Genomic DNA, 24,226 nt, shown 5'->3' on the forward strand with positions numbered 1-24,226 from the left:
ACATTCCCACCAACAGTGACGGAGGGTCCCTTTTCTCCACACCCTCTCCAGCATTTGTTATTTGTGGCCTTATGAATGATGGCCATTCTGACTGGTGTGAGGTGGTACCTCATAGTAGTTTTGATTTGCATCTCTCTAATAATCAGGGATGTTGAGCATTTTTTCATGTGCTTATTGGCCATCTGTATAGCTTCTCTGGAGAAATGTCTATTCAGGTCTTTTGCCCATTTTTCCATTGGGTTGTTAGTTTTTTTGCTGTTGAGTTGTCTAAGTGGTTTAGAGATTTTAGAGATAAAGCCCTTGTTGGCTGCATCATTTGAAACTATTTTCTCCCATTCCATAGGTTGTCTTTTTTTTTTTTTTTTATGGTATCCTTTGCTGTGCAAAAGCTTGTCAGTTTGATTAGGCCCCATTGGTTTATTTTTGCTTTTATTTTTGTTTTCCTGAGAGACTGACCTAAGAAAACATTTGTACTAAGGAGTTTTTAAAGATTTAGTAAATTAAATCCTATACCAACCAGGCAATATTATTTTAAAACACCCATTCCAAGCATAGTAACTTATTTCAGATGAAGAATGATTACTGGCCTGCTTAAAAACAACAAATACATACCTCATGCTGTTTAAATTTCTCCTTCCACATTTTCTCTTCTTTGTGAAGTTCGTCATTCATCTTGTCCTGCTCTTGCTGAACATATTAGAATATTGAAAGAGTGTATTCAAATATCAAACAATATTATGTTTATGATATACGATTCTTACAACATATTTGTAAACAATGGTTAAAAATAATAACTCACACAATGGTCCTCCATTATTAGTACTGGGATGAGAACTTTAATCCAACCTAAAATATCATAAAATGATACTTGGGGTTTCCATTAGCATGTAAAAACATTTACAGTCTAGGAAAGTTGGGAAAGTTGTTTTCTATATTTGAGTATGTTTATTCATATAATAAAATGCACTGGCTAGAAATACTTCTGGAAAAATCGGGAGCTTGGGCTTATCAGACACAACTTAGAATAGATTTACAAGGAGATCCTGCTGAATAGCATTGAGAACTTTGTCTAGATACTCATGTTGCAACAGAACAAATGGTGGGGGAAAAAATGTAATTGTAATGTATACATGTAAGGATAACCTGACCCCCTTGCTGTACAGTGGGGAAAAAAAAAATTATAAAAAAAAAAAGGAAAATAGAAAAACTGCAAACAATAACGTGCATTAGGGTGAGTTTTGCGTTACGATTCTTTTCTCTCCACACCATTTCCTTTAATTCACATAATCAGTTCAGAGGGCAATTGTTTCCTCTCATTAACACTTTATTAGAGTCTATTTTGTTAAGGCTCTGCAGAATAAACAAAGACCAGTAGAATACACTCCCCTTCCTTAAAAACTTTACCTTTAATAATACGCAAATACTATCGTACATATACACATTACTCCAAATTTAGCAGAATAAGTTTATCACAAGATGAGAAATATAAGGATTACAATAGGAATAGGAGTTAAAATTAGAGGATCATGAAAGATTTTATAAAGAAAATTATATCTGAAATGACTAGGCATTTAAGAGATTAAATAAACATTTTAAGCATTTATTAAATGTTTCTGAAGGAGGAAAGTGATTACAACTCTGTTCTAGGAAAATTACAAGGTTACATTTCATAGTTAGAGAAAGCGAGTCAAGGAGACGCTAAGGAGTTCAGTGAAGTACGTGTTAGAGACGACCATGTGAGAATCACTGAGAGCCTTCTGTGGATAGGGTGGCAGGAGTCAGAAGAGATGCAAAAATAATGTACATACGAAATAGCCACAAACTTCCAATTGACTGGGTAAAAGGAAATGGGAAACTTTCTTTGGACATTATCTTACAGGACTTGGGGGATGTTATGATGTCATTTAAGCAGAAAAGTAACTTTTTCTTAGAAAATAATTATCCTCCTGACTGCACTATGGTGATGAGTTTATAGAATACAAGACTAAAAGGAGGGAACATGCAAATATTCCAAGCTAGACACTAGGACATCCTAAACTATGGAGTAGCAGTAGACATACGGATGAGACAATGGGTAAAAAACTAGTACAAGGAAGAGGATAATAAAAGAGAGGGAGGAAGTCAAAAATGGTCCTCATCTTTCTAGTTGGATTATGCTGACAGTGCGGCTCATCGAAATAAGAAATACCAGAGGAGGAGAACAAATCAGAAAGAAGGACATGCTTTCAGTTTTAGAAACTTAAGTTCTCAGTGTAGAGTTATGCAGTCTTCTTTTTTGTTGCTATTATAACTACAGATTTGGCTCTGAATGTGTTTGAGATTATCGAACAAGTACATGGTCGGTAGCGCCACATTTAGGGAGAAAGAGAAGAGGAAGCCTAAAAGAGCTATCAAGGAAGAGTTGTCAAGCATGTAAAGGACAGTCGAGGTGGTAGATCCCACAGAAGCCAAGGGAAAAAGAAATGGTTGGCAATAAAGTTTTAACTGGCATAAAAGGTTAAAGAGGCCAAAATAAAAACTGAAATAGAACCTGCAAGTTTGGTTCTAGAAGTCACTGGTTATTTTTTGTCAAAGCCAAATTTATAAACCATTGGTTATTTTCACCAAAAGCAGTTTCATTCACTGGGGTGGTGGTAGAAGACACCGGGCATGTTTAGGATTAAATGAGAGATGAGAAAATGGATCGAGCACTAAAAACTATTCCTTAAGAACCCTAACTATGATAAGTAGAGCTAAAGAGCAGCTAATGTGAGATATTTAAGCAAAAATGATCTCATAACTCTTGTTTCTAGGATGTGAGAAAATTGAACATGCTTATAAGCAATAAGAAAGGAGAACGCTAGAAGTTTCCATTGTGGCTCACTGGAAACAAATCTGACAATATTCATGCAGACACAGGTTCGATCCCTGACCTCACTCAGTGGGTTAAGGATCCAACATTGCAGTGAACTGTGGTGTGGGTAGTAGATGTGGCATGGATCTGGTGTTGCTGTGGATGTGGCGTAGGCCAATGGCTACAGCTCTGATTCGACCCCTAGCCTGGGAACCTCCATGTGCCACAAGTGCAGCCCTAAAAAGACAAAGAAGAAAGGAGGAAGTTGTAGAGGGATTTCAATACATAGAATAAAATGGGGGTAAAGTGGAAAATATCAGACTATAGAGCAGAAGAGGAAAAGCTAGCCTTTGGTAGAAGAAATCTCTTACTGAGATAAGAAGAGCAAAGGAAAAATAAAAGGTGACCACAGACTGATGCTAATTGGACCTGGGTTTAGAAAGAAAAAGAAGTTCATAATTGATGCATAAATGGTGGGTGATCATTTGCTACTAACAATGAGGGTGGGGGTGGGTAGAACTCTTAATGAAAGAGATTCACAAGAGCTGTTTTTGGAAAGTGGAAAAGGAAGCTACCAAAGGACACAAAAGAAGTACTGAATAAGTAAATTATATGTTTAGAATCCATCATTATAAAATAATGGAATGGTCCCATTGGGAAACTTCTAAGCTCCAAAACAAAACAAAGAGCACATTTAGAAACTCCTTAAACCTACTAATGTCACATATTTTTTTACAATCATAATTTTAGGATAAAACAAATTATTTCAAAAACTAAATTAAATTCTTTGAGGTTAGGGACCTGGTGTTTGAGGTTAGAGCCTCTTTTGTATCATCTAAGCACATTGTTGAAAGCTTTGAAGTAGGCAGTAAATTTTTATTATAAAACAAAGAAAAATGACAATTTAGTGGAAAAGAATTTAAAAATCAGATGTTTTTTAGAAAATATTTGATAATATCACTAACATCCAGTATCAACGATGCATTTCAGCACAAGTCAGCAAATACTACTCCAATTATCTACATTATATTCACTCCTATTCTTGAATTAAAAAAAAAAACTGACTTGAAAATGACTAATCTGGTCTGTGGAAAGGAAAATGTAACTAAAAGAAAGCTAAAGAGTCATAGCTTCTATTAGAAAAAGCCATGGCTAAACTGGTTCTGCAATACTGTCATTGCTTTTAATTTATTTTCCATATAATCAGGAAATGCAATCTACCCAACATGGGAAGCTAGAATATTCTCAACTGCCTATGTGACCGCATGTTAATGGAACATGTCCTCTATATGCAACACGTAATATGTAAGTCAACGTTCGTCACAAAGACAGAATGTAAGTCCTGCCTGTTATCCATACACTCTAAGGATTTTGTTGGCCTACAAGCAAGTCCTAGAAATCCACCAGTTTCTCAGCTACTATGACCTGAAGATGCGGACCTCCTGACGTGCATTTGGGAGGGAACAGAAATAAAACTACTCAAAACTCCTTCACACCAAAAATTTTCTAGTCCCAGGGATTAGCTCATCATGGCTGAACCAGTTCAACCTAATATATTTCACATAATTGCTAGATATTAAACCACATAGCAAGGATAGTACATGACCAAGAAAATTCTGTTACCTTTTTCTATGACTAGAAGGACATAAAAAAGTAATAATTTATGTTCTAAATATCAGCCTGTTTAGCTGATATAGGCTCAGGAGGCCCTCAAGATACAAAGCAGTACCTGAAAATCCAATGAATTTCAATGAAAACTAATCAAGGAGTCCATATTAATATTGTTAATCCAGTCAACTACTTTGATTATTAAGACTAAATTCAAACTCATAGAATAAATTAGAACCCATAGCTCAATCCACAGCATTATGCAAAACATCAATACTATTCAGAAATAGTTATTGACTCAAAAAAATGTATGAAAAACAAAAACAAAAATTAAAAAAAATCTTGCCTTATGAATACTCTCTAATTTCTTCTTTTCAATTTCAAATTGCTTCATCCAGCAATGTCTTTTTTCTTCTTCTTCTTGAAATTGCTTTTCTTCTCTATCCCTCTGAGCTTTGAGAGTTTCTTTCTCTTGGTCTTCTAGTTCCTTCTGTCTGTCTTGCCAAGCCTCAAATGACTGCCTACATCTTTCTTCCACTTCGCAGTACCCAAAATTTAGATCAGCATCATCTGTAGTAATGAAGAGAAAATCTTTAAAATAAAACCTGTCAAAACTGATCCAAGACAAAGGATAAAAGTAATTTCAAAATAAAGAAATAATGTGTATTATTGCCAAAGTAAAAGTGATAATATGCAAAAAGAAAATCACGTAAACTCTATTGCAGTCAATAAAGACATCGCATAACTTGCCTTAAACTATTCCACAAAACTTATATAAAAAGAAAATATGTGTGGGTGCACTCATGTATGCAGTTAAGGGATACATAAGAAACATAGTTAAGAGACACAAAACTACCATGAGATACCACCTCACACCAGTCAGAAGGACCATCACTAAGAAGGCCACAAATAACAAATGCTGGAGGGGGTGTGGAGAAAAGGGAACCCTCCTGCACTGTTGGTGGGAATGGAAGCCAATATGGAGAACGGTATGGAGATACCTTAGAAAACTATATATAAAACTACCATATGACATAGCAATCCCACTCTTGGGCATATATCTGGACAAAACTTTCCTTAAAAAAGACACATGTACCCGCATGTGCATTGCAGCACTATTCACAATAGCTAAGACATGGAAACAACCCAAATGTCCATCAACAGACAACTGGATTAGAAAGATGTGGTATATATACACAATGGAATACTACTCAGCCATAAAAAAGAATGAAATAATGCCATTTGCAGCAACATGGATGGAACTAGAGACTCTCATACTGAGTGAAGTAAGTCAGAAAGAGAAAGACAAATACCATATGATATCACTCATATCTGGTATCTAATATACGGCACAAATGAACCTTTCCACAGAAAAGAAAATCATGGACTTGGAGAATAGACTTTGTGGTTGCCCAGCAGGGAGGGGGAGGAAGTGGGAGGGATTGGAAGCTCGGGGTTAATGGATGCAAACTATTGCTTTTGGAATGGATTAACAATGAGATCCTGCTGTGTAGCACTGGAAACTCTGTCTAGATACTTACAAAGCAGCATGACAATGGGAGAAAAAATTATGTATACATGTATGTGTAACTGGGTCCCCATGCTGTACAGTTGGAAAAAAAAAGTGTTGGGGGAAATAGCAATAAAAAATAAATTAAAAAAAAAAAAGAGTTCACAAAAGAAAGAAAAAAAAATTCACGTCTGACTATATCTATTGCAGTCAGCTACATATGTGGAAAAATTTTAAATAACTTATGGGAAGTTAAATTAGGGGCCATTAAAAAACATGAAAATATGTAATTAAATAAGCATTGTGTAATTTTCAAATACTGTGACTACATTCTTCTAAATGTAAAAAGAAAACCATCTAAATTTTTTTCAGATAATTAAGGTCAGTCACATAAAAATGACCACAAATATCATTAATCAATTTAGAGCACCTGCCAAAACATGCCCACCCACAGGCAAATCACAAGGATCAGGCTCTGGAACAGAATCAGGACCGCCACAGCGAGTTTCACTTCTCAGAAATTCTCCTTTTTCTATTTCAGATAACATCTAAAAGGTTGAAAAAAGTGCCAAATGATTAAAGAAAAACAAAATAGAGAGTAAAGCTATCGTTTTAATAACATATTTAGTATTTACATAGCACACCTAGAACTTGATTTACTTCAAATCTCACTCAAATACAATTCTATAGCACATTGATAATTATTCTTTTTATGGTGAAGAAAAATGTTTTTACCAGATAGGTGAACTATATTTTACCCTCCTAATGTTTTATAGAATTCTAATTACTTTCTAATATTTACTCACAACATTCAATTAAACTGCTTGATAATCATGTCAAAATGTTTCTACTTATATGCATTTTCCTCCGCATATACTTCTATGTTTCTTATTTGTAGCAGTTTCTCACATACACAAATTGCTAATATATTCAGTATGTTTTAAAAGCAGAAGTATTCTCTAATTTACCCTGAATTATATACAAGTTATAAATATGATTAATGCTTTTCCATAATTAGACTTCCACAGCACTCTAGTTTGAAAGATACAAGACACCTACTCCAAATTAAGTAGCAATATGATAATTCAAAATTAATATTTTAGGTCTGAGTGTTACAAAAAAGAGAGTAAAAAAACATATATACAAGTAATTTTCAAATTATGTTAAACAGAGAGCAAGAATAGAGTTAAGTAAAATGAGAAGTAAAAATGGCTTTAAGATGCTGAACCTGTGGAAGCTAAGTTCTTTTCAATACATTTCTGGGGGGTTTTCTCAAAAATGCTAGACTCTTATTTACTCTTACTTTTTTAGAGATGTTTTTATTTTTTCATTTTTTTAAAAACTAACATAAGACATTCCACATTTAAAGTCTGTACAGGATATTTAAACTCTCTGCTGGATCACAGTACATTCCTAGGCAGGTGATAATATTAGAGGACATTTCATTGTTTTCCTCGGCGTTTTAGAGATAAAATACTATACAGTATGGTTCTGCTGTTTTATTTACATGCACATTAAATTCCTAAGTATTGATGGTTCAAATCACTATCAAAGACTGAAATCTACATTTTTATTTTACATTTCAAAGAACATAAAGCCAAAATTCTTTGCTTAAAATAACTAAATTTTAAGTCAGTGAACTTGAAATCAGTGAGCTGTCATCCTACGTGAGCGGGAAAGGTCAATTTATAACTGGAATATTGAATACTTTCAGTTAAACAACATATACCTTCATTAATTGTTCTGGATTTTCTTTACAGTCATTTGATAATTCTATCCTTAAATGCATATGGTTATTAGAAACTGCTCCATAACCATAGCCTATAAAAAGAAAAAAAGGTATTACAACTTTAAATATTACAGCAGGGCACAATATGTTAAAATCCCAAACCATTCCATCATCCTTTAAGCTCAAATTCTACCACAGTATATTCTTGATCAGTAACTCAAAACAAAAGAAAAATACTGAAGAACAAAGAAGAAAGGAAATCTATAACCTTTATTAAAAATAAAAGCAGGAGTTCCCGTCATGGCGCAGTGGTTAACGAATCCAACTAGGAACCATGAGGTTGCAGGTTCGATCCCTGCCCTTGCTCAGTGGGTTAACGATCCGGCGTTGCTGTGAGCCGTGGTGTAGGTTGCAGACGTGGCTCGGATCCCGCGTTGCTGTGGCTCTGGCGTAGGCCAGTGGCTACAAGCTCCGATTCCACCCCTAACTGGGAACCTCCATATGCCGCGGGAGCGGCCCAAAGAAATAGCAAAAAGACAAAAAAATTTTAAAAATTTTAAAAATTAAAAGTAACAGATTTGTAGATTACTCCATCATCTTTCATATTTTAGACTGAGGTTTATTTTCCATGTAACAGAATAATGCTGTTTTTAATACTGCAAAGGCACCTTGATTAGAAGTCAACAAAGGTTCAATTCTACCCGCCACAAGCTAGCAACATAATCTTGGACAAGATGCTGAAAATACTTTAATAAAAGTCTTAATATAAAAGATTACAATTACTAACATGTAAATCAAGTAAACTATCATTCCTAATTTTGTGACTTTTTGTTGAATTTTATGGTCTGTTTGTTATCTGTGCAGATATAGTTACGTGACTTTTCCTATTAACTTGTTTTATCATGATAACGGTCCTTAGTAGGAAACTATTTTTTACAGATGACCATTCTGCCAGGTAACTGAATCTTCACACCTATTTTCGTCCTATATTATAGATTTCCTTTTTCAATACCTATTAACTATCTCTCTGGCATGTTTTCCCCATGAGAAGCTGAAAAGCATAAAATAACATTCTCCAGATTCCTTTGAAGCAAGGTTTCTTGAGGGTGATTTAGGTTCTGCCGATTAACACATTTGTATAAGTCTTTGCTTTCATAAAATTATTATGGGTGAAGAGAGGAAGGAGACAGATTTTCATTTGTCTGGCCCAGACTATGACAAAGGGAGCTTTGCGTTGCAGATAAGAATGTAGAGTGGAGGATTAATGTCTCTGAATTTCATTACATCAGACAGCTGCTCCTGCTGCAGCCCCGTTCTACAGTGTGTGTGCATGTGTTTTCCACACGTGGAATGTTCACCCTAAAATCTACTTCTTCGGTTTTACGAACAATTCTGTTATTTATTGCAGCACCTAGTCTCCAAAGACGTCACTCCGCCACCTTCTGTATGCACACCTTGTGCAGGTCCCTCCCACACAGAGTCTGTGCTGACCCTGGGTCACCATCAGGCTGTTGTAGAAATGATATTTCAAGACTTCTGAGAATAGGGTATATTAAGCTTTATGAGCTTCTACCCTCGTCTCCTGAGACTTTGTTCATGGGATGCTCTTTCTCAGGATCCAGGTGCCATGCAAGCCATAGGGAAAGACCAAATGTAGGTACCTCCAACTGACGGTGCCAAATGAAATCCCAACCAACAATCAGCGTCAACTGCCAGCCATTTGAGTGAGCCATCTTAGAATTCCAATCCCACTTCAGATGACTCTGGCCCTAACCAGTATTTGACTATTACATGCATAAGATTGGGAACATGGGGTTAATAGATGCAGACTATTGCCTTTGGAATGGATAAGCAATGAGATCCTGCTGTGCAGCACTGGGAACTATGTCTAGTCACTTATGATGGAGCATGACAATGTGAGAAAAAAGAATCTATACGTGTATGTGTAACTGGGTCACCATGCTGCACAGTAGAAATTGACTGAACACTGTAAACCAGCTATAACAAGAAAAAATTTTTAAAAACATTATATATTAAAAAAAAAAAAAGAAGTCCAAGCAAGAACTGCCTACCCTAAGCCAGGTCAAACCACAGAGCTATAAAAGATAACAACATAACAACACTGTTATTTAAAACACAGGTTGTTTTGTACAAATACCCCCTAAAACTTGCTTATTTAAAGTAGCTATGATAACTTTCACCTACATCTGAGAACCACAATCAATACATCCATATTCATAAATAAAATTAGCCTCTAGTTTCTCTTGTGTGTGTTATGCTTGTACAGTTTGTATTTGAAACGTGTAATCTTTTATAAATGAAATATATATAATCTGCAGATTTTTTTCTTCTTGGATTGGAAGAATTCAATTGCAAAACTATCCCTAGTTCCTAATGACATTTGAGAAGAAATCTCTTTCTACCTTCTTGCCGAATACTGATTTAATCGTGTTTTCTGTTTTTTCAAGCAATCTTGATAATCTGAATTTTTTTGGAAAATTATTCTATTCATTGAGACTATCAAACCTATTTGATTAGAGCTATCAAGGGATCTTGTAATTTTCTAAACCAGTGCTTATTTGTGGTTATATAATCTTTCATATTAACTAATTTTCTGTAATTATATTTCCTTTAATGTTTTTCATAATTATGCTCTATAACTGCCAATATATTTAAAATATATTTTCATTGCATAAGCCTTAGTAAATATATATATAAATAAACCATTAAAATACTCATAACTCAACTATGGAGAATCACTGCTGAAATCTGAAGCATCTAATAAAGTAAGCCTTTACACATTCATCCACACAGGTTCTCAGAAAAAAAAATGTGGAACCAATTGCAAACTCTCTCCCTTTCATACCAATCCATCAACAAATATTTCTGGCTCTTCCCACCTTAAAACTCATTTCTAGAATATGACCATTTTCATCATTTCTACTTAAATCACGCTCATCGCTAACCAGAGTATTGTGATAGTCTTGTGCTAGATTCTCGCTACTCAAGGCACCTTCTCCACACAGTCCCCAGGAAGACTGCCTCAGGATACGTCAGAAACTGTCACTCCTTCCTCAGAAACCTTCGCATACTCAGGACAGAATCCAAAGTCCACATGTCAGGAGTTCCCGTCGTGGCGCAGTGGTTAACGAATCCGACTAGGAACCCTGACATTGCGGGTTTGGTTCCCGGCCTTGCTCAGTGGGTTAAGGATCCGGCGGTAGGTCGCAGACGTGGCTTGGATCCCACATTGCTGTGGCTCTGGTGTAGGCGGGCGGCTACAGCTCCAACGGGACCCCTAGCCTGGGAATCTCCATATGCCGCAGATGCGGCCCTGGAAAAAAGACAAAAAGGAAAAAAAAAAAAGTCCACATGTTGGATTCATAAGCGCTCTTCATGATCTAACTCACTGCTTCCTTGGATACAACCATAAAGGCTTGATATTCGTCAAACACATCAAGCCCATTCGGCCTGCCTCAGGCTCTACAATTCCCTCTGTTGGACACCAGCTCTCTGGCTATCCACATGCCCACTTCTTCACTGAGCTAGCCTCGTGGCTTGCGGTCTCAGGTCAGTCATTCCTTAACTATCACCTCCTCACAGGGGCCTTCCTCCAAGCTCTACTCACTTTTCTTGAACTTCTTCCTTCACAGAACTTCTTCCTTCTTTCTACTCAGTTGTAACAGAAGTTACAATTACTGCAGTATGACACAGGTATCTATTTGATTTTCGTCCATCTCCCAACACTAGAATATGAGAGCAGGACCACTGCCTCTTTTGTTCTCTGCTGTTTTCTCAGTGACCAGGACATACCCTTTCACGCAGTGGTATATTTTGGTATCACGGTCTACGAATGTCCACATTATAGTTTATAGCAATGTTTGCAAAAATGACATTGAATTTCAAAATAAATGTAATAGTGCATCATGAATTATTTACGTCATTACATAGTCTCTAAGTCGTCTTTTTTAATGAGTATATTGTCAGACACGCCAAGGTCCTGTTGAACACTTAGGTTGTTGCCATTTTTCCTTATAAACCAAGCCATGATTAATACCAGTTAAATATCCGTTTATTCTATTATTCTTGGAATAATGACAAGAAGTACACTTGCTCAGTTGAAGCAAATAAAGACTGTGAGGCTCTGATATAAATTACATTTTTCTCCAAAATAAGTATAAACTGATAATTTAAAAATAGTCCCAAGATTAATTTTCCTTTCTTTAACATCAAGTAACAGAAATGTCTGGTTTTAATTAGGACTGGTAAAACAAATCGTTGGTGACTAGTATTTATTGAAGACCTAAGAAAGGCAGAAAGGAAAAGAAATGAATAAGAAAATTAAGGAGTCCAATATACTACAGTTTTGTTTGTTTTTTTTATTTTGGGGGGCTGCAGGCACAGCATATGCAAGTTCCCAGGCTAGGGGTCAAATTGGAGTTGCAGCTGCTGGCCTACACCAGTCACAGCAGCAGCAACACCAGGGATTGAACCCATATCCTCATGGGACCCTCCGCTAGATATTTTATTAAAGACAAATGCACATGCCTGTACATGACAAGAGATAAGTACTTTAAGCGGTGTAACTTTCTAAGTTACAAATTACTCATACTTACAGAAGACTTATCTGCCAAACGGATGAAAAGTGTACTTACTTAAAACATCAGTATCTTCCACGTCCTGAAGAATGAGCTCTTCCACAGTTTTACTCTTATTCTTTATGATGTTAATACAGTGAAGAACGGACTCAGGTAATTCATCCAAATCCTAAAAATGTGAATAATGAAAGGAAATGTAAAGCTCTTTATTAAAACTATGCATCAAATTTGTTTTTGATGTGCCAAAAATCTGAGCAAAATGTGTAAATGAAGTAGAAGAGCTCCATATAAAGAGCACGGCCCAAGTATACTTGGGTAAAATTTGCTTTTCATTTTCAAGTGGTTATGAATTGCATCCGTGATTCTGTTGGATTTCATATTCAAACGAATAATCTCAGATTTTTTGCCTCACTTAAATTAGCTGTGGATAAAAAAAGACATTATAATAAAGTAAAAATACTATTTTTTTTTCTAAAAGTATTATGTAGGTTATTGCAATCCTAATTAAAAAACAAAGTGCGGAGTTCCCGTTGTGGGGCAGCAAAAATGAATCTGACTAGCATCCATGAGGATGTAGGTTTGATCCCTGGCCTCCCACGGTGGGTCGGGGTTCCCGCATTGCTGTGAGCTGTGACGCAGGCCGACAGCTGTAGCTCTGATTTAACCCCTAGATGGGAACCTCCACATGCCCCAAGTGCTGCCCTAAAAAGCCAAAAAAAAAAAAAAAAAAAAAAGATTTTGGAGCCCCAAAACAACTAAGGGAATTTGACCCATTTGCTATTTTAAAATGTAAAACCACAATAGGGCAAAAATGAACAGAATAATGGAAAAGACCTGATGGCCATGGATACATGTTATGTAGACAGCAACTAAATATACACAAACTATGAAAATTAATTGAGAAGTGGATCATTCCACAAATGACATTGAGAATACTTAATAAATAGGTGCAGGAAATTTTTAATTAGATCTACTTTTTTATAACATATCTAAAAATAAGTTTCCATAAAATTAAAGATTTTGATATACAAGAATGAATCCATGAAAAATTTTCTGAGTATATAAACATTGGGGAAAATATACCGATGAAAAGAAAGTATGTTCAATTTCCAAAAAAGTAACTATTTCTGTGGGTCTAAAGATTTCACATAAAGGAGTTCTCACTGTGGCTCAGCAGAAATGAACTCAACTAGTATCCACGAGGATGTGAGTTTGATCCCTGGCCTTGCTCAGTGGGTTAACGATCCTGTGTTGCCTTAAGCTATGGTGTAGGTTGCAGACACAGCTTGGATCCCACTATTGCTGTGGCTGTGGGACAGGCCGGCAGCTGCAGCTCTGAATCAACTCGACCCCCTAGCCTGGGAAGTTCCACATACTGCAAGTGTGGCCTTAAAAACCAAAAAAAAAAAAAAAAAAAAAAAAAAAAGATTTCACATAAATTTTACTTTTAATACATACCTAATGATATTAGAATGCTCATGATTAAGTTAAAAAAGCAGAATTCAAATATAAATGTGCTGTACATATACACATACACACACATAATCTTATGTATAGTACAATCCTAATTTTGTGAAACAGGCACACGTACACATGTGAAACTATAGGTGATTCCTACCTATAAATATATCTTTTATATTTAAATATCCACCAATACACATCATTTAAAGGTGATCCTAAGGTAAATAATGAGATAAGTACACAAAACACACACTGAGAAAGGTAGTATTTCTCCTCAAGAGCTTACTCCAGTTAAAAGGCTCAAAAGTGCAACACTTACTGTGTCACTACTACCGCTCTGGGTTTCTGATTCTGAATCACTCTCCAGATCATCGTTTTCCAAGGAAGAAAGGCTGATTTTATCCAATTCGGCTTCCATTTCTTCTTTCAGCTTTATATCATTATCATCGTTGTCTTCCATCGCCCTTCACAGTAAAACACAGAATCGAGTGAAGAAAACTGAAGAGCCTGCCGGTAAAAACCATAGGTTCCTCTGCGTGTCCAACACGTTCTATGTAGAAATGTCTCCGTTAACAACTTTTCATCACACCTTATTATAGTTATACTCTATATTAAAGAAAATTGTTTTCTCCCCATATTCATTTATTATTTCTTTAACATTTGACTATAAAATCACCAACTCTAATAGTGCTCTTTAAATTCCCTAAAGGAAAATTACATGGAATGGACTGGCCTACCTTCCAACACCAAGAAACCTCACATTAAAACTTATTTTCATGGTAATAATTAATGGCAAAATACATCTGAACAGCTTCATTATTCAAAGATTAAAATACTTACAAGAGAGCAATTTATATTTGTATATGTGGAAACATATGGCTAGTTTTTACTTATTAAATCACAGTTATTTCTACCAATAGCCACATGTTCTTACCAACAATAGCATGTTGCAATGATGGCTTTTAAGTTCAATATTTATTTCATTTAAATCTTTAATGCTTGTAATACATATGGGTCAGGCAGTACTTTACAGTATCATCATTAACCACTGTCATTGTCATTAGCTTCTATGCCTTAAGGACCCGTGACAAGCCAGGCACTAGAAAACACTTGTGGGATAATCTTCCCAGTAACCTAACAGGTTAAAGGTCATTGCAGTCATTACACAGGTGAGAAAACCAAGGAAGGTTACTTAGCTGCTTACAGCATTAAGCTAATAATAGGAGTGGGATCCTCATTTAGAGATCCGAATCCAAAGCCGGTGCTTTCCCACTCCCAAACGGTATCCAAACTCAGTCAAGCTCATTGTCTACCCAGAAATCCTTCTGAACACCCTCTAGCACAGCAGTCTTCAAATAGCAGATGGTAATCTATTCATAGATCAAGAAATTAGGAGTTCTCGTCCTGGCTCAGCGGTGAACGAACCCGACTAGCATCTATGAGGATGCGGGTTCGATCCCTGGCCTCGCTCAGTGGGTTAAGGATCCAGGGCTGCCATGAGCTGTGGTGAAGGTTGCAGACGCGGCTGTGGTTCTGGCGTAGGCTGCTGACTACAGCTCCGGTTAGACCCCTAGCCTGGGAACCTCCATGTGCCACGGGTGCGGCCCTAAAAAGACAAAAAGACAAAAAAAAAAAAAAAAAAAAAAAACAGAAAAAAGAAATTAATTTAGTGGCTCTTGCTTATCTAGTTTAAATGATAGGATAGGATAGGAAAATTTAGGATAGGTCAGAAAGGAAACTACGTGCACTATATACACTAAAGTTAAAGATTACTTTTTAAAACTTTTTTTTTCAATTAAAAGTACATGTGTGTATGAACTGCAACGTAAATTTCTGCTTATTTTACTATGGGTCTTGGTAAAAAAAAAAAAAAAATTGAAAATACCGTACTAGTCAGCTTTTATTTTATAGACTGTTCTAAAGTTTTATCCTTTCCTCCAATCCCTGGTCTTTTCACTGCTGTCTTCTTCCTGGCCCTTCCTTCCTTTCTTCCTCCCTCCCGCACCTTCTCCCTTCTCCCATGCCTCTTTTCCTTCCCTTCTTCTTTCTTTTCCTTCTTTTACTTATTCATCTCAAAATCCACTTTTTGGGAGCCCAAAAGGTACACCCATAGCAGTGCTAAGTGCCACAAATACATTTATTAAATAAGACAAGTAACCTGTTTTCATTGCGTTAACAGTCTAGTTAACAAAGAAAATGAAACATCCTCATTTTCCTATTTCTTTTCCTAAAATCTCTTCTTACTCCAATCATATTAGGAGTCCCTCTTCCTAGTAAAATGTAATCCTTGAACTTGCGCTCTGAGTATGACAGCTTCTCACCTACTGAACTGTGCTCCATCCCCTGTTCCCTGTTTACTGCTTCTCCATACGCTTTTGTTCCACTGCTACCTTCTCCCCAGTATCAACACAATCAGTTCATTCCAATAAAAAAAAAAAGTGATACCTGTGTCTGTCCTTCCTCTAGCTATAAATATCACGTATCTTTCTTTCACATATAAATGATTAAATTAGACTGCTCTCCTTGTCCTGCATATACACTCCTGGGTTTTTATCGCAGAGAAATGAAAATGTGTGGTCACACCAAAACCTGTACACAAATGTTCACAACTTTATTCATAACAGCTCCACACTGGAAACAACCAAAATGTCACTAGACAGACGAAGAGTCAAAGTGACCCTAGTCCATCGATGCCATGGAATACTACTCAGCAATAAAAGGCACAAATCATTGACAGAGGCCACAATAACAATCTCTAGGAATCTCCAGGAAACGATGCTGAGTAAAAAGTCCACACCAAAAGGTAACATACTATATGATTCCATTTACATAACTTTTTGAAATATCAGAACTTTATAAAAATGAGAGATTAGTGATTACTACTAATGGGGTGGGGTTGGAGGAAGGTGATGATAAAAGGGCAACATGAGGGATCTCTGCAGTATTGGAACTATTCAGTTTTTTGACTGTGGTTGTGAGTAAGGGAACACAGTCAGATGACAAATATTGTATACAACATAACACAAACAAGTACAAATAAAATTGAGGCAACCTGAATAATATCAGCAGACTGCACCAATATCAATATCCAGGTCATGATCTTATACTACAGTATACAAAGTATTTATCATACGGAGACACTGGACAGAGTGTACAAGAGATATTTCTGCAATATTTCTTAAAATTGGACGTAAATTTACAATTACCTCAAAAAGGAGTTATTTAAAGATTGCCTAAGTACTCACTAAGAAAACAGTTAAATGAATGATGATAAATCCATAGAATGGAATACCACACAAATCCTTTTTAAAATGGGTACATTTACTGCACACTTGTGGAAAGTCAGCCAAGAAGGAATCACTGAACAAAGGCAGGCAGCAGAAAACAACACAGAGTGACATCTCTTTTGTGTAACCATACACACCCACACACACACACATTACTTTTAGCCATAGTTTTCTGGAAGCAACTGGAGATTTTTTATTTTAATTTTATACCTTTACACTGAGTGATTCTTTTATCATGATATATGTACTACTTTTATAACTTTAAAATCTAATTTCAAAATATTTCAATTTTACCCATAACCTCTGTCTTCCAAAACAAAACAAAAAACCCAGAACCAGTACAAAATGCTACCCTATAGTCAAACTTACTCAAAAGTCTTGTTAGGTGGAAAATTAGATTTTTTTTAACATGGCTATAAAGTGAAATGCACAGATACACAAAACTGCGTAGAAATAAAGGGTGGGAGAAGAGGGTAAAGAGGCATCTCCATTATATGTCCCTCTAATCTGCTGGCCCTATCCAGCCACATATTTGAGCAACATATTTGATGTTAAAATGTTCTAGTAGCAGCTTTTTAAAATGTAAAGAGAAACAGGAGAAATTAATTTTAATAGTATATCCTGTCCAACTCAATATACCAAAATACCATCTCAACGTATAATCAATAGAAAATTATTCATTCTAAGACCAAGCTAAAAGGTTTACATGTTTGTTTTGTATACTGATTCTTTGACATCTGATAGGACAGGGCAGCGCTATCATCCTATTGCAAACGGGCTACGGTAAACTACATCAAGGTGGTAATAGATCACTTGCGAGTTGGCTAAAGCTGACAGAAATGGGGAATTCTGTACATTTTAACTTCAACTATAGTTCTCCAAGTTCTGAGTGAAGTCCCCAGCCTCCCAAACAAAAAGGGGCCTCTAGCTCCCCAGCCTCGCGCCGCCGCCCGCGCCCTGGACGCGCGGTCCTCCTCGGGCCGAAGGTCCGGCCTCGGGGGAGAGGGGCCCGGCTCCGCTTGCGCACCCGCAGCTCCGCCTCGCCTCCCGCCACGGCGACCCCGGATCTCCGGGAATCCTGGCTCACCCGGCAGCGGCTAAACCCTTCGGCTGGGTTGGAAAACTGCGCCCAGAGCCCGCAAACAAAGCGTAACCACGGCAACCGCCAATCCCAAGGCAGAGGGGCCTTACTGGTGCCGCGATGGGACAAACTATCTCTATTCGCAATCGGAGCGCGCTCTTCTCGGCGCAGGAGCTGGAGGAAGAACTTAGACTTTCTTCCAGGTAGATTTTCATGTTTAGATAATTTGGGAAATCAATAAAGGAATCACACTTTGTTACAATTACCCAAGTAGAGGTGGCCTGACCTTTCAATTGTGTCTGACCTATCTATATTAGTATTTGCATCTAGTGAATGCTGAGTTGCCCATGTAGAAATTGTTCATTCCACAAAAGCGTAAACCTAAATTGTGATTTGCGGTGCTTGGAAGTGTGGTAGAAAAGCCAATGAATTGTTTGCCTTCCGTGACAACAGTTTCTTTGGGAAAAAAAAAAAAAAAACCAACAACCGTAATTATCACTCAATGCCTGTCAAAAACTAAGCGAACGGTTGTGTGAGATGAGAAATTTCAAAAATTATTTTCTGGAATATGTTTTACTGTAAACTATTGACAGTGACACACTGTTTTAATGTAAATTTTGAAGTTTAAGTATGTATCATACTATTTAACTTTAACTTAAAAATTCATCAAAGTTTCTTTTTTTAGTGGAGAAAATATATGATGTGCAAAATGTGAAATTTCATTTTAATTAATAACAGATATCCCTGATTTTAATTTTTTAAGTTTGTAAATGACGCATTAAATTGCAAGAGGAAGTGGTTAAGCATAAGTGTAGAAGATATCTGATATACAATAAGCTAAAAGCAAACATTTGATTGAGCCTTTGAAAGAAAATAGACTGTATTTCCTGGTAACAATAGAAAAATAAAATGGATTGCATCAACATAAGAATTAATTATAGAATGAAAAATCATTACACTTTGATGTTTAAAACACACATTAGTTCCCCAGTCAAGAAAGATAATGATTTTCAAAAACAAACTACGGAATTTCAGAAGTAAATTTTGGATACTTTCATTATCAAAGTCCATGTTCAAGTGCCATTTGTTTTTGTTTTTGTTTTATTTTTTGGCTTTTTGCTATTTCTTTGGGCTGCTTCCGTGGCATATGGAGGTTCCCAGGCTAGGGGTCTAATCGGAGCTGTAGCCACAGGCCTACCCCAGAGCCACAACAACGCCGGATCCTAGCCATGTCTGCAACCTACACCACAGCTCACGGCAACACCGGATCCTTAACCCACTGAGCAAGGGCAGGGACCGAACCCTCAACCTCATGGTTCCTAATCGGATTCGTTAACCACTGCGCCACGACGGGAACTCCTCAAGTGCCGTTTTAATAATCCATTTCTTTTCATTAAACTTTGCCCTCATTCTGAAAAGTATCCACAAGTCTGGCTGGCTTATAGGCAATTGGCTGAGAACAACGTATTTCCCTTAGAGAACACATGTAAATACTGAGGCAATGAGAGGATAAAAGAGAACTGCTTGTGCCTCGGTTATCTGATAAGAATGAGATTTCTTTGAAAATGTTCATTGAATAGTGAGTGGAATTACTTCTGCTTAATAGCATTCTTTAGCAGTTGTCCTATTTTTATATGGCAATGATTTAAAATAAACACCCTAGTATATCACTGTAGTACTCAAGCAGCTACATAACCGGTGTTTGTCCTTTGAGTGTTAATTTATCGACAGTGACTGTTGAGTAAGATTTTCTTTTTTTATTCTTGTGGAAGTTTTTTTTAAATTAATTTTTATTGTAGTTCATTTACAATGTTCTGTCAATTTCTGCTGTACAGCAAAGTGACCCAGTTATACATATATACATTCTTTTTTTCACATTATCCTCCATCACAAGTGATTAGATATAGTTATGTGCTATACAGCAGGACCTCATGGCTTATCCACTCCCAAATGCAATAGTTTACATCTATTAACCCCAAACTCCCAGTCCATCTCACTTCCATTCCCACCCCCATCCCCTTGGCAATCACAAGTCTGTTTTCCATGTCCATGAGTTTCTTTCTTTTCTGTAGATAGGTTCATTTGTACCATGTATTAATTAGATTCCAGATACAAGTGACATCATATGGTATTTGTCTTTCTCTTTCTGAACTACCTCACTTAGTCTAAGAATCTCTGGTTCCATCCATGTTGCTGCAAATGGCATTATTTTGTTCTTTTTATGGCTGCATAGAATTCCATTGTGTATATGTACCACATCTTCTGAATCCATTCATCTGTCAAAAGACATTTAGGTTGTTTCCATGTCTTGGCTATTATGAAGAGTGCTGCATAGGGGTGTATGTATCTTTTTGAACAAAAGTTTTGTCCAGATATATGCCCAGGAGTGGAATTGCTGGATCATATGGTAGTTCTGTATTTAGTTTTCTGAGGTGCCTCCGTACTGTTTTCCATAGTGGCTGTACCAATTTGCATTCCCACCAACAGTGTAGGAGGGTTTTCTTTTATCCATACCCTCTCCAGCATTTGTTATTTGTAGACTTACTAATGACAGCCATTCTGACAAGTGTGAGGCAGTACCTCATAGTAGTTTTGATTTGCATTTCTCTAATAATTAGTGATGTTGAACATTTTTTCATGTGCCAGTTGGCCATCCATATTTCTTCATTGAAGAAATGTCTATTTGGGTCTTTTGTCCATTTTTCAATTGGATTGTTTGGTTTTTTCCTCTTGTGTGGTATGAATTGTTTGTATGTTTTGGAGATTAGACCCTTGTTGGGTGCATCGTTTGCAACTATTTTCTCCCCTTCTGTAGGTTGTCTTTTTGTTTTGTTTTGTTTTGTTTTGTATGGTTTGCTTTGCTGCACAAAAGCTTGTAAGTTTGATTAGGTTCCATTGGTTTATTTTTGTTTTCATTTCTATTGCCTTTGAAGACTGACCTAAGAAAAAATTTGCATGGTTGATATCAGAAAATATTTTGCGTATGCTCTCTTCTAAAAGTTTTATGGTGTCTTGTCTTACGTTTAAGTCTTTAAACCATTTTGAGTTTATTTTTTGTGAGGGTTTTTTTGCATGGCGTGAGGGTTTGTTCTAGTTTCATTGATTTACATGAGGCTGTCCAGTTTGCCAGCACCACTTAATGAAAAATCTGTCGTTTCCCTATTTTTATATTCTTGCCTCCTTTGTTGACGATTAATTGACCATAGGTGTCTGGGTTTATTTCTGGGTTCTCTATTGTGTTCCATTGGTCTGTGTGACTGTCTTGGTGCCCGTACCACACTGTCTTGATTACTGTAGCTTTTGTAATATTGGCTGAAGTCTAGGTGTTATGCCTCCTGCGTGGTCTTTTTCCTTGGGATTGCTTTGGCAATTATGAATTTTTTATGGTTTCCTATAAATTTCTGGATTGTTTGTCCTAGTTCTGTGTAAAATGTCATGGGTAATTTGATAGGGTTTTCATTAAACCTGTAGATTGCTCTGGGTAGTATGGCCATTTTAGCAATATGTGATCCATTGTGTTAGACTCTCAAACCTCCGCTTCTCTTTCTCATTTTAAAGACTATCCCACACCCTCAGGTTCTCTAACACTCTTTGTGCTCTCTCCCTGCAGCTGCCACAACTACCTACTTGAGTCCATCATTCTCCACAGTTCACATCCCATTTCCCAACCTCCCTGGTGCAGTCTTAGTATTTCTCAACTAAGATGTGGTATAATGAGATTAATAGCTAACCTCTCCCAGGTACTAGACTAAGTGCTTTACCAATATGATCTCATTTGGTTTTCACAACATCCCTTTGGGGTGCATGCTGATATTATAATCTGCATTTACAGATGATGACACTGGGGCTTGGAAAGTATACCAAGAGAGGTTTATACCCCCAAGTTTCTATATCTGGGTTTGAATCTCAGCTCTGCCACATATTTACTAGGTGAACTCAAAAAAATTATTTTACCTTCCTGAATCTTTTTCCTCTTTGGTAACTGTGGGGATAACTAGCATAATAGCACCTAATTTGCAAAATTCTGATGGTCAAGGTGGTCAGTATAAATGACATATTGATTTATATTGTCATTTAAGTAACAATATAAATACGGGATATGGGGCAATATTAACAGCCTGAGTGTTTAAGCTCTAGAGAACCGCATGTGAATTTCATCTTGGCCTCTTTCTAACATCCCGAGGGTGGCAAATCCTAATTCTTACCATATCTCCCGCATCCTTGTATTGTTCTCTGTCCCCACAGCCACCTTGCAGTTTAGACCATTACATTTCTCATGAACTCCTGCATGAGCTTTGTGCAACATCTCCTGTCTTAGGTTGCTTTTCTAATTTGACTTTCACTCTGATGACAGAATTATGGTTCCCCATTACATTCAGAAAAGCAAAAGCAAAATCTTAGCAAAGCACACATGATCCCTCACCATCTTTACAGAGTCTGCTTCTCCAACCTTATCTTTCATCTCTTCTCACTCTACCCATGCCCCCAGACACGTTACTTCAAAGCCTGTGAACACAGTGTTCCGTCTTGAAAACTTCCTGCATCTACCATGTTTTGCTCTGACTAGAACCTTCTTAATCATCCCTCGAGGATTACCTCAAATCCGTCCTCTTTCTGAAACTCCCCAGTTCCATTTATCCCCAGACTCCACACCCCTAATGCATAATTCAAAGGTTGGCCACAGGTTTCAATATCTGGTTCCCTAACAGTCTGTCTTATGTATTCCTGTGTTCCCATCTCCCAGTACGTAGAAGGAACTTAAAAACATTACTTTGTGCTTTATTTAAGTATTGAAAAGTGACACCTAGGAATAGATGAATTATTACAAATTGTCCTATAATTGCATGGATAACTATTAGAAAATATCTCTGATGTTGTACCATTAATTAACTAATCAGGAAATGAACCAAAGAAATAACACACCAGGACTTTCCTTGATTAAGTTAAAAAAAAAAAAAACCTCTTTGTCTACAGCAAAATAAAATATAGCTCTTTCTCACTACAAATATTTACATAAGATCTGCACAAACTTATCTATCTTTGCGTTAGCAAATCTCCACTTCACCGATGTTGGTTTAGTATATGGGCCGTGTGGTTGGCAAGATCAGCACATGACGCTCCCTTACCCTTCTGTGCAAACATGGCCAGAGGCTTTCTTGGCTTGCTGCTAAGACACCTTGTTTGTTGTATGCCAACTCTTTAGGTTGAACTGTTTGCTATGGTCTGAATGTGTCCCCTCCAAATTCACATGTTGAAATATTTACACCCAGTTGATGGCGTTGGAAATGGGAATTTTAGGAGGCAATTAGCTTTTGAGGCTGGATCCTCTCTGAATGGGGTTAGTGCTCTTAGCGGAGATCCCACCGAGCTCTCTAGCCACTTTTGTCATATGAGGATGAAAGAAGTCTGAAACCCAGAGCCTTTATGTCAGACTTTTAGCTTCCAGAACTGTGAGAAATAAATTTCTGTTGTCTACTGAATACGTAGTCTGTGGCACTTTATTATAGCAGCCCAAATGAACTGAAACCCAACTGTTTTGAAGTTACCATGAACCTCTTCCTTAATCAAGTCATCTGACTTTGAGAGAATGGAATTCCCTCCTTTGTTGACATGTGTCTCATGTAACACTTGTTTTAGGAAGTTCTTACTCTGTGGGTTTCAATGAGATCAGCTTTGAGTATTTTCTCATTTCATGAAAGTCTATATTTTTTTAAACCCAAATTCCTAATTATATCATTTCCTACCATCAAACCTCTGCTTAGTTTTTCTAGAGTTAATCCCGCATCTCTTTCATGTACTTCCATGGCATCAGCTCTCTGTAGCTGACTCCCAGGACTGCATCGCCTATGCTCTCCACTTCCCTGCACTCCAATTCCAGTGCTTAGTCATAAGGATATCTTTTACCAGTTCGAGCCCACTTATTAAATATGATTTTATGAACTTCATGACATTTCTTCAAACAATTCCAGTGATTATCACTATTCTTTTGTTTTCCCATTGTAAAAGCATCTTTCTGATCCTCTTTGATTTTTCCTAGTTCAGAGTAAAGCATATTCAAACTGTATCCAAGCCCTCTCTTTCTCCCTCTAATTATCTTTTATACTGTCCTTTCCTAACTG

At 36.9% G+C, this 24,226-nt stretch overlaps 2 protein-coding genes across 11 annotated transcripts in view; one reads left to right on the forward strand and one right to left on the reverse strand.

Moving 5' to 3' along the window:
- LRRIQ1 (leucine rich repeats and IQ motif containing 1) overlaps positions 1-24,226 on the reverse strand; it is a 232,695-nt gene that overhangs the window by 173,903 nt on the left and 34,566 nt on the right. For 3 of the 7 annotated variants that reach the window (XR_014845500.1, XM_021092795.2, XM_021092790.2), the window contains exons 2-7: positions 14,059-14,203; positions 12,336-12,447; positions 7,681-7,772; positions 6,382-6,499; positions 4,788-5,011; positions 613-687 (exon numbers count right to left, since the gene is read on the reverse strand). Coding sequence is in view for 6 of the 7 variants with exons in the window: in XM_021092795.2 (XP_020948454.2) it covers positions 613-687; positions 4,788-5,011; positions 6,382-6,499; positions 7,681-7,772; positions 12,336-12,447; positions 14,059-14,203 (766 nt within the window). In the remaining variant the exon portion in view is untranslated. Of the gene's footprint in view, positions 1-612; positions 688-4,787; positions 5,012-6,381; positions 6,500-7,680; positions 7,773-12,335; positions 12,448-14,058; positions 14,247-18,053; positions 18,178-24,226 lie in introns of those variants that run through there. The other 4 variants (XM_085025233.1, XM_021092791.2, XM_085025232.1 and 1 more) reach the window with 3 other exon arrangements.
- TSPAN19 (tetraspanin 19) overlaps positions 17,817-24,226 on the forward strand; it is a 28,941-nt gene continuing 22,531 nt past the window's right edge. For 3 of the 4 annotated variants that reach the window (XR_014845502.1, XR_014845503.1, XM_021092799.2), the window contains exon 1: positions 18,246-18,310. The gene's annotated coding sequence lies outside the window, so the exon portion shown is untranslated. Of the gene's footprint in view, positions 18,311-24,226 lie in introns of all 4 variants that reach the window. The other variant, XM_085025252.1, reaches the window with a different exon arrangement.

Source organism: Sus scrofa, chromosome 5 (assembly GCF_054392235.1).
Source record: "Sus scrofa isolate SSC_HxYL_T2T_F1_AM1 chromosome 5, Sscrofa_HxYL_maternal_Yorkshire_Landrace_v2.0, whole genome shotgun sequence".
NCBI classification, from domain to species: Eukaryota; Metazoa; Chordata; class Mammalia; order Artiodactyla; family Suidae; genus Sus; species Sus scrofa.